The sequence below is a fragment of the Psammomys obesus genome, unplaced genomic scaffold (genome assembly GCF_907164565.1).
Source record: "Psammomys obesus unplaced genomic scaffold, mPsaObe1.curated_primary_1811, whole genome shotgun sequence".
In the NCBI taxonomy this organism is placed as follows: Eukaryota; Metazoa; Chordata; class Mammalia; order Rodentia; family Muridae; genus Psammomys; species Psammomys obesus.
The window spans coordinates 24356576-24367020 of record NW_026585644.1 but is presented as its reverse complement, the minus strand read 5'-3'; the positions used below and the strand labels follow the sequence as shown (position 1 = coordinate 24367020).

The window sequence follows — 10445 nt, the reverse complement described above, 5'->3', positions numbered from 1 at the left end:
GGTTACCCTGGAACGTACTATGTAGACCAGGCTATGCCTGAGCTCCCAGAGATCTGCCTGCCTCTCTCTTCCCAGTGCTGGGATTAAAGGTGTGCGCCACCACGCTTGCTTGGAGTCTGATAACAATCATGAAGGCTGCAGCTCTCTTTAGGATGGATGACCGTTAATCCTCAGAATTGCAAGCTGGGGCTCGGAGCTCAGCAGCTCCAACCTGTTACAGATGGGGGAAATGGTGCAACCAGAAGCACCATGGTGAGGAACTGAGAAGAGGCAAGCCCAGTACTGTTTCCACAAAGTCTATCACAGGCCTGCCTCTAAGATGGCTCTCAACATCACTTTGTTCCATCATCGTTTCTGTTTATTATTTCTCAAATTGAGAAAGGGACCCAAGACACCAAACAAAAACACACAGAATACCTAGACCTAGTGGGTCTGTGCTGTAACCTTAGCTATTTGAAAGCTCAAAGCAGGAGGACAACATGGTCAAGGATTACCTGAGCTACAGAGGGAATCCAAATCCAGCCTGACAACTTGGTAAGACCCTGTCTCAAAATACAAAGCAAAAGGGGGTCTTGGAGTCTGGCTTAGTGGTAGTAACCGATAGTCTAGCATGTGCGAAGTTTTAGGTTGAACTCTCTCTCTCTCTCACTTTGTAAACAACTCTACTTGCTTTCCTGTCCCTCAAAGATTCTTTTACAGGGCCTAGCAAGATGGTTGGCTCAGCAAGAACAGGCTCTTACCCTTGAACCTGATGGCCCAGAGTTCCATCCCCAAGACCTACTTGGTGGAAATTAAGAGCTGACTCCCTCTGACCTCTATACGTGCACTGTGGCATGCCCCCCAACACATACACATACAAAACAAACAAACAAATAAGTTAAAAAGATTATAGTAATAATACAGGGCTCAACAGTTAAGAGCTCTTGCTGATCTTCCTGGGGATCTGAGTTCAGTTCCCAACAGTGGATATGAGAGGCCCACAGCTACCTGCGAGGCAGCTGCAAGAGATCTGTTACCTTCTTCTTCAGGCATCTGAGGGCGTCTGTGGACACACACACACACACACCTGAGGGCGTCTGTGGACACACACACACACACACACCTGCATGCGTGCATGCGCGTGCACACACACACTCACACATACACACACAAATAAAAATAATCCTTAAAAAAGTAATTCTTTCACCCTAAAGTCCTGAAAAAAACCTTGGGCTTGCTAGATGCAAAGTGCATGCTACCCTGCTGCCAGGCATGCATGCCTCTGCCAATCATCACCCACTTTTACCCAGCAGACCAGGCTGTGCGTGTGTTTCCCAAACATGCATTGTCCCAGCCAGTCCCCACGCTTCCACCATGAAAAAGGCTCTGTTACTTCTGGTCAAAGGTTTCAGGATGGATGCCTTGTAGTATGATCCGTCAGTATCAAAAGAGATCAGGTAGCCCTGGTCAGTGGCCTATGAAGAGATTTCCTTTACAAGCGGGGAGAACTAATAAACCATTGTAGAAGGTGTAGATGTTCTGGGGAACTCAGACTCTTCAGATCTGTCTCTGTCTTAAAATAGGCTTCAAAGCTTACATTCACTTGTTTCCAAGGCACCCATTTTTAGATTTCATAAGGCCTCTTTTGGGGAACAATAGTCGGCAAAGTTCTCATTGAGGTCAGGCTTGTAAATTTGTTTTACTGATCATTTTTTTTAAAAAGTTCTTTTTCCTACTAACATATAGAGGAAACAGAGGAACAGTTCTGTCAATACCAAATCACTTACACTCATACACATACACACACATCTCACTCATTCACACATGTACACACACATTCACACACACACCTCCACACATATGTTCACACACTCACACACACTCACACATTCCTCTATAGCAGTGGTTCTTAACCTGTGGATTGAGACCTTTTTTTTTGGGGGGGGGCATCAAATAACCCTTTTACAGATATAAGATATCCTGAATATCATATGTTTACGTTACAATTCATAGCAGTAGCAAAATTACAGTTATGAGGTAACAATGTGTGAAAATAATTCTATGGTTGGGGGTCAGGACTAACCATATTAAAGGGTCACAGCATTAGGAAGGCTGAGAACTGCTGCTCCATAAATTTCTACCTTATATTTTGAGGCAGGGTCTCTCCCTGAACCTAGAGCTCAGCACTGACTTAACTAGAGGGCCAGAGAGCTCCAGGGATCCATCTGTCTGCCACACATACAACCCACAGTACTTGGGTTATAGACAAGGCCATCTCGTCCTTTTTATGTAGGTGCCAAGGACCTAAACTCACATCCTTACGCTTGCAGCAAGTAGTATAGAGTGAGCTACCTTTCTTCCTCACATCAGGTTACTTAACAAGTCATTTGGCAAGCATGACTTTAAGTGTTGTTGACTTTAAGCATGACTTCAGGTGATTCTGTCTGACAACCCAGAGCTTGTGAGTGTGAGAGTTGGATTCGTTTCCAGGAAATCGGACTGCAGATATCCAGCATATTCTGATGCTTGTTTGAGAAAACAGGCAAAGGAGTTAGCGGGGAAACACTCACTCACGGGCAGTCTAAGAGGAAAGAAAATAGACTATGAATGGAGAACCTGAGCCCCCTGCTCTGGTGGCTGAGCAGACTTATCAGTCAACTTGCATTTCCCCCCACAGGTCCGAGGTGCATCTGCCCTAGCCTGCCTCCACCACGCCCTCTGGGATCCCTGAATTCCTCTATGCTAGTCCACGTCTCTAGGACATCAATCACCACCTCATTGGTGCTATTTGTTTGCTTGTTTTGTTTATTCGTATTGTTGCTCCAGTGTCCGATGGATTACGAACTACAAGGAGGCAGGAGTTGGGTGCGGTTTGCAATTTTGTCCTTTTTGTTGTGCCTGCAAAGCCTGACCAGGGCTAGCTGCTAAGTTAATATCATTAGGTGAGAGGAGGGAGCCAGGCGATTCTGTTGGCAAGGGAGCTTGGGGTGCAGCCTAGCATGCACAAAGCCCTGGACTCCATCCCCAACACTGCATATAACTAGGTAGATTTGTTATCCAGTATCCTGGACGTGGAGGCCAGAGGATCAGATCATCCTCACCTACAAACTGAGATGGACGCCAGCCTATAGGTTACCAGAGACCAGATCACTGGACTGGCCGTGAGGAACCAATGTGGGTACTGGGTCCTGCATTGGTTCGGGGATGCCCCACCCTGCATTCTGTGAAAGAAATGGATTGAACACCCGACATAAGCTCCCGCTTAATCCTTCTTACCTGGTGAACTTTCTAGGTTTCAGTGTTCTCAGTCTTGAGTTACTCAGCTGCTTCGATTTTTCTCTTACGCCAATTACTGTACAGATAATGGCAGAGTTAAATCAGGAACACTCTCCCTCAGCTAGGTGAGAAAACACAAGTGTGTTTTAACCGAAGTGTTAGTAGTTTTTAGTGTGTTTTTGCTTATTTTAAATCATGTATGTGTGTCAATGAGTGTGAGCTAGTGAGTCCAGTGACTACTGATCCCCCAGGGTTGTAGTTACAGGCAGTTTAGCCCCACCCCCTGATGTGCCACCACCCTCCCTCCCCCCATGGATGCTGGGAATTGAACTCAGGTCCTCTGGAAGAGCAATATTTATTCTTAACCACTGAGCCATCTCCCCAGCCCTGGTGTATATTTATAATGCACTGAATGCAGAAGGGCTTGTTATTGTTGTTATATGATGTAAAGAAACGAGCATAAAGATGACAAAGCGTTGGAGGCGGGCGGGCCCTGGAGATGTAGGCTAGGATGTGTTTTATGTGTGAGCTTCCCACCAGTCAGCAAAACGAGAATATGGTAGGCATTTCGTTTGGCTCAATAGCCTCTGTTGTGTTTCTTTTTACATGCTGGATTTCTCACTCACCTGTCACACTCTGGGGCCTCCTTTGGCGTACCCAGAGCAATTCGGTCAACTGAGGTGGGCTTCAAGGCTCTCAGGTGTTCAATTAATCTGAGGCCATTTACCTTTCACTTGGCTCCTGGATATACTGGTGAGGTGGCGAGCTTGTGACTTGGGTGCCTGTAAGATGCAGGGCAGAGGTCTTTTGAATAGGAGGGTTATTTCCTAGTCTGGGAGTGGCAACTAGTCAGGACTGGTAAGGGCATTTTGCCCAATTTTCAATCATCAGAGAGGCTAGAGAGTACCAACCCCACAGCAACTGTAAAACTGTGTGTAGCTGTCACCCCGAATAAGGACCTCCATGGCTAAGCTCACACCTGCCTGGCCAAGGACCTATTCAGCAGAATCCCTGCCCCTGACAGTGTAGCCACAGGAGTAAAGCTGTTTAGCTTTTGAGGCTTTATCTTTCTGTAAAGCAAGACTCCCACCCACCCCCAACTTGAAGTTAAAAGCCTTCAATGAAGCCAGGCATGGTGGCGCACACCTGTGCTCCCAGCACTTGGGGAGGCAGAGGTAGGGAGATCCGAGTTTGAGGCCAGCCTGGTCTACAAAAAGGAGTCCAGGACAGCCAGGGCTACAGAGAAACCTTGTCTCAAAACAAAACAAAAAACCTGCAATGAATGAAACCATAGGAAAACCCTGTGTGTAGCCTGTTACCACAAAGAGAAATAGATGTCTGAATTTCAAAGTGAGAGGTGGTGAGGTCCACACGACCTCCTTCAGAGACTTCCAGAAACTTCTCAGACTGGAGCCTCTTCCACCCCTTTAGTTTCAGCTGTCTTCATGGTTGGTGAACACCCGCAAATACCACCCAGTGACCCTAGTGGAGCAATAGACAACTTCCCTTCCCCTCCTTGATCTCCAGGGATCTCCTTTGGGATCTGCAGCCATGAGGCTGGTGAATCTGGCTGAGATTATTGAAGATCACATCCATCCTATTTCAGTACAGTGCTTAGCCCAGAATCTTGCACTGGTTCTAGCTCTCTTTCTCTTGTCACTGCAGTCTTGAGCTCAGTGTAGAAGCTTGCTGTTCTGAGTACCGGATGGTTCTTCTTGCCTCTGTAGGCAGACATGCTACCACATTCAGCTTCTCCCGGGAAAATGTAAAATGCCTATCAATGGGACTAGTATTTATGTAAAATACAGGTAAACTGAGTAACTGACAGGGTTGGCACACAACCTTAATCCCAGAATTTGAGAGAGGAAGGCAAGAGGACCAGGACTGCAAGTACCTTTTCAGCTCCAGTCAGGCTGTGCTGGAGAACCTGAAGCCTTGAAAAACAGATGGTCCGCAGAGATGGTTCAGGGGTTAAAGTCACTTGCCATTTTTGCAGTGTTTCTTAACCTTTATCTCCAGTTCCAGGGGATATAACATTGTGGGCACACTCAACACACAAAGAAACAAACTAGAAATAGGTGTTTAACACCTATTGAATTCTTACTAAAATAGCTGATTCTAATCTGCAGAAGCCACAAGCCCATTCATTCCCTCTACCAAGAGGGACTAGTACCCTCCCCCCAACCAGGATTCCACAAGGTTAAAAAGACCTAGGAAGGAATGGACTATTTACAATTGCTATTCAAAGAGAGGAAAGTTGAAGCCTAGCTAGGAAAAAAACAAAAAACAAAAAACATTGACTTGCATCATTTAATTGCTATTTATTTTCATAAACATGAGGTATTTCAAAGTGCTCTAAGGTGCAGCACTAAATATATACATTTTGAAGAAATTAAACACAGAACTTTGTCATTTTTTTACCCAGTTCTATGCACCAAACATGAACAAATACAGTAACAAGGAAGAAACAGGCTAGGAAAAAAAAAAAAAAAAAGGAATATATATATATTTATATATATATAGTAAAATTTCTTTACAAAAGTTTCTTAGTTCAAAAAGTGATAAAGTAATATCTACTCAAAACTTCCACAACTCATTTTCATACGAAAATATAAGTATCAAATTTAGTTATGTATCAGCGTCATACTAAAGTATACAGGCCGTGTAGGAATTAGTACATAACAGATTAACAACATATTTGTATACAAAACATGCTCCTCAAACATTGAGGTATTCTTGCAGTACTTAGGTGTGGACTTCCAGTCTAATACTGGCCGTAAGAGCCACCTCTCATTACCCAGGACGTAGACAAAAGGCGGGTGTATCAATGGTATTTACACAAGTGTTCCCAGGGGCATCAAATGCCAAGCCCCCTTTCTGTGGCATCTGTTGGAACTTAAGCACCATTGTAAAAAAAGAAGGAATGACTGTTTGGAAACTTGGACCGGAACAAGGTGACTTCACAGCCTCCTGAAGCTCCCAACTGTCCCGAACTTCCAAGGCTGTCACCAGGTGATATGGAGGAGGAAAACAAGCCACCCAGCATCCCATAACTCAGTTTTTTTCCAAGGTCATGGCAGAACCCCGTGTCCTGCCCCCTAGCCAGATCCAAACTCGACAGGGGACCGATTTGAAAGTAAACCAACATTCTTAATGTCAACACAATGTTTGTTTAAAAAAAAAAAAAAAAAAAATCAAAATGTGCAAAGTGGCAGTGACTGTCCGTGTGAGAAACGTTTAGCAAGTCCGTGCGTGTTCTATCTTCTTTAGCAACTGCTGCTGTCTCGCCTGCAGTTTCTCCTTTTCCAGCAGGAGCTGGTGCTCGTTGGCCTGCAGGGCGTGGACGTACTCGGTGGCCTTTTTCAAGATGACCACCTTGGCGGCCTTCTCGTTTTTCACCAGCTCAGGCACATGGTCCCTGAGCGTCAGGAAGCTGGAGCGCAGGTCGTTGCGGCGCTGGCGCTCCAGGATGTTGTGGTTGCGGCGACGCTCGCTGTCCTCCGAGTCTGAGTTTCGGGGGCTCAAGTTCTTAGCTTTCGCTGGGACAACACTTTTGAGCGGGCGTGGAGAGGCCTCGCTCTTGATCTTTTTCTGTGGTGGTGCGTCCTCGCTCTCCACGTAGGGTGAGGGTGCGGCGTAGTTGTGTTGCTGATGGATGGGGACACAGCGCTTGAGGATCAGCTCGCCAGGCTGTGCTCGACCCAGGCCCAGAGCGGAGGTCTTGGGGCGCACGGTGATGGTGAAAGTGGTGACAGCCTTGTTGTTAGAGGACCGTCTCTTCTCCACCGTGACCACATCGATTTCCTCCTCCTCGTCTTCCTCCTCCTCATCTTCATCATCTTTGAGGGAAAAAAATATTTTCAGGTTAAACATTATACAATTAACATATAACTCTGGGGACAGGACCCAGTTGCTTCGCTGAAATAAATAAATAGATCACAATTCAGGCAAGATGTGTACACACACACACCTTCTTTTTCTTCCCCAAACTTCTATTTTCAAAAGTAAGACCAAAAACTTTGAGCATTTGGCAGAAACTCGAGGAAGCCCAGCTTGAGCCAGAACTGAACCATTGTTGGTAGGGTTCTGAAGAAGGTCACTTAAGCTCCCTCATCCTCAGTTTCCTCAGCTATTCAATGGGGGTAACACCGCAGAGCGCCTGAGTTTGGCAGACACTATGTAGACTTGGCGACAGATGCTCCGTAATAGGAGCTTTTAGCATAATCACCAGCCAGTCTGCCCGTGGATTTATTTATGCACACTTCCACAGCCACCCTTCAGACTGCAGGCTCCTCATTTGGTAAAACACATGGCTGGGTCTGATGCTTCCATCCTTAAACTCTAGGAACAATTTCATTCACTACGACAACAACCTTGTGCGAACATTTGAGTTGTACAGAGCAAGCAGTTTTTCATCTTGGCGGGGGATCAAATCTCAATCATAAAGCTCTAATCCACAGTAGCTACATATCGCAACAGGAGCAGTGCTCCAGCAACAACAAAAAGCAAGTAGCATCCGGGTGCCCTGACTTCCTTGTACGCTGCCAGGCTAGGAGAGAAAATTATGGCTTTAAAAAAAAAAAAAAAATGCAAGCATGAAAACCAAAACACATCTTCAGCTTGATCTAGCAAGGACCGGAAAGCTGAACAATTGCGTGAGGTTTCTTCTAAAGCTCAAATGTTAGGCTGCTCCAGTCAGTGGGTCCCTTTAAGCCAGTGTTTTGGTTTTCAGCCAAGAAGACAGCTGTTGGAAGGAACTGCTTCCTAACCGAAAGCTGTCAAGGCACAGACATTAAAGGGACAGAGCTCTTTCAAAGTGCAGGCTTATCACCAAGTTTCCTCCCAGGAGCCTCAGAAAGATCCTTCCTCAGCCCAGGAGGAAATTTAGACTTCTTATTCTTTGGCATCGTGGAAACACTGGCTTTCAAGGTCTAACAGGAGGGCTAGCTAAAGCTCAAAGGACAAGAGCACACAGGATTTGGGTGAGGTGTGGTAGGTACTTTCACAGCCAAGGGAAAAAAAAAAAGATTTCTTTTTTAACCCTTCCCTTCTGAAAAAGACCCAAATAAACGCATACAATAGAACCAATCAATCCTTCCAGGGTGGGTGCACTCCTAAGGAGGGGCAGCCTGAAGGGACCCGCCCTCAACCTTCAAGGGCACTGGGTTAAGGAACACAGCTCAGCTCAATTAGGTCAGAAATTCCAGCTAGGAAACACAACTGGACCAGCGCTCACTCAAAACCGGAAAGAGGTTCCCTGAAAATGTACGCAACCACTAATGCACTTGCTGCCAGTTGCTGAACTGGAGGGAGGGGTGGCCCCACCACCCCCAGTGTTTCTGATCCTTGGCCTGACTTGCGTCAGGCACAACGCCGCCTGCTGGCCACGCACCAAGTGCAAACAGCCTACCACCCACGGAGGACCCAGAGTCCTTCAGAAGAAAAAAAAAAAAAAAAAAAAAAAAAAGGAATGGGAGCCAGACATTTTCGTAACTTTTGGAAGTGGGGTTGTGCACAGCCCTCGTCCTTTGGGCAATCTTTCCCATTCCCTGACCTGGTCTAGAGGGACCTTTCCAACCCACTAACAGGTTTCCTCCACCCAGGTAGCTTTCCGACCCCTCATCTTGACTGGGCTGGCCACTAACTTTTCCCACGGTGAGGGCTAGTCTAGGGCAAGGATTCCCGAAGAAGAGGACAGAGCAAATTAAAGGGAAGGTGTAGCTGGCATCTCCAGCCCCGGGAGAAGTGAGCAGAATAGGACCACCGGCACGAATCTAGATAACAAAGGGACCGCAGCACCACCCACCCTTGTTCCCAAGGAGGCCGCAAGGACCCTGGCTCCAGTCTTTACCTGAGTCGCTCAAGGTGTCCTCTCCGGAGGTGCTGAGGGCCTTGTGTTCTCCACCGATGGCTGGACGGCCGCCGGCACGAGCAGGAGCGGCCACCGGGGCAGCAGCTGGAGCAGACACACCAGAGACCGCAGCGCTGGCCGCCGGGGCACTGGCAGGGGGAGCGGGCACCGACGCCGACTCACGCTTGTTCACCGGGAAGGGGAAGACCACGGCAGGGTCCACGCACTCGGCAGCCGTATGGGAGAGATCGGTAGGCAGGGCGGCCACGGTGCGGCCAGCACTCGCCGACCCAAGGGCACGGCCCCCGGGGCTGCTGCCACCTACTCCAGCAGCCGGGCAGGCTGAGCCGGCGCCCGGGGGCCCGTGGCCGTGCTGCAGCTTCTCGTTGACCGCGCGCTCCAGCTTCTCCCGGGCAGAGAAGCCGCTCCACATACAGTCCTGAAGGATGACCGGGTTAGGAGTGAGGCCACCCAGTCCCCCCAGGCCGAAAGCATCCTCCTCGGCCGGGTTGCCCCACAGGTCGGCCTCCGGCAGGAGCATCTCCGTGGCCCAATTCGAGGGCTCCGGGCTGTGCTCTGGGAAGGCGCGGCTGGGCGACAACGGGGGCGTGGGTAGCAGCTCAAACTTCTTCCAGATGTCCTCTCCCGGTGGGGTCGAGTCGGGACCGCCGAAGTAGAAGTCATCTTCGTCCGGGTAGAAGCAGGGCTGCAGCGAGTCAAATTCGAGGTCTGGGTTCTTGCAGATCATCCCCGGCATGGTGGTCGCGGTGCAGCTGGGCATCGGTTCGCCTCCCGGGCGGCGACGGACGACTCTCCTCTCCGCTCTTTTTCAATACGAGGGAGTGCTTCCTTCCCGTGGGAGGCACAGAGTCGCGCCGACCTCCAACACTACAACCAGCAAGACAGACCGAGTGAGAGTGAGCCGGAGGGGGTGGGTTGGTGGGGACTGGCCGTGGGTGCCCCCAGTCTCTCCTGCAAGCTTCCCACAGCTCTGGAAGGCAAAGGAAGTTGAGCCTGCCCTCCACTCCCTCCTTCTGTGTACAAGCTGTCTAAGACTCGGGTGGGAGGGGGCTTGCAGATGCAGCGGGTGCTGGGGCTCTGCAACTTTGGAAACTGCCGTTCCATTCACGCAAGGCACTGCCTGGCGGAGGGGGCTGTTCCAGCTGCAGAGCCCAGCTCTAACGACAGCGACAGCCCCACTTGCACCAGTGCAGGACCAGCTGCAAAAAGGAAGTCCCTGCCCTCCAGCCCAGCTACTGGGCATGGGATTGGCGTACCTTTCCTTCCCCCTTTGCAGAAATGCGACCACCGGAGCGCAAACGCTAACGGGGTTCAGGAA

The 10445-nt window shown here is 48.9% G+C and overlaps 1 protein-coding gene across 1 annotated transcript; it reads right to left on the bottom strand.

Moving 5' to 3' along the window:
- Window positions 1-5901: 5901 nt before the first annotated feature.
- On the bottom strand, window positions 5902-9959 carry Mycn (MYCN proto-oncogene, bHLH transcription factor). Its single transcript, XM_055622846.1, has 2 exons — window positions 9107-9959; window positions 5902-7094 (listed from the first exon to the last, which is right to left on the bottom strand). Exons 1-2 carry the CDS (start codon window positions 9885-9887, stop codon window positions 6493-6495), a joined length of 1383 nt encoding a protein of 460 aa, XP_055478821.1. The 5' UTR covers window positions 9888-9959; the 3' UTR covers window positions 5902-6492.
- Between the last annotated feature and the right edge of the window lie 486 nt (window positions 9960-10445).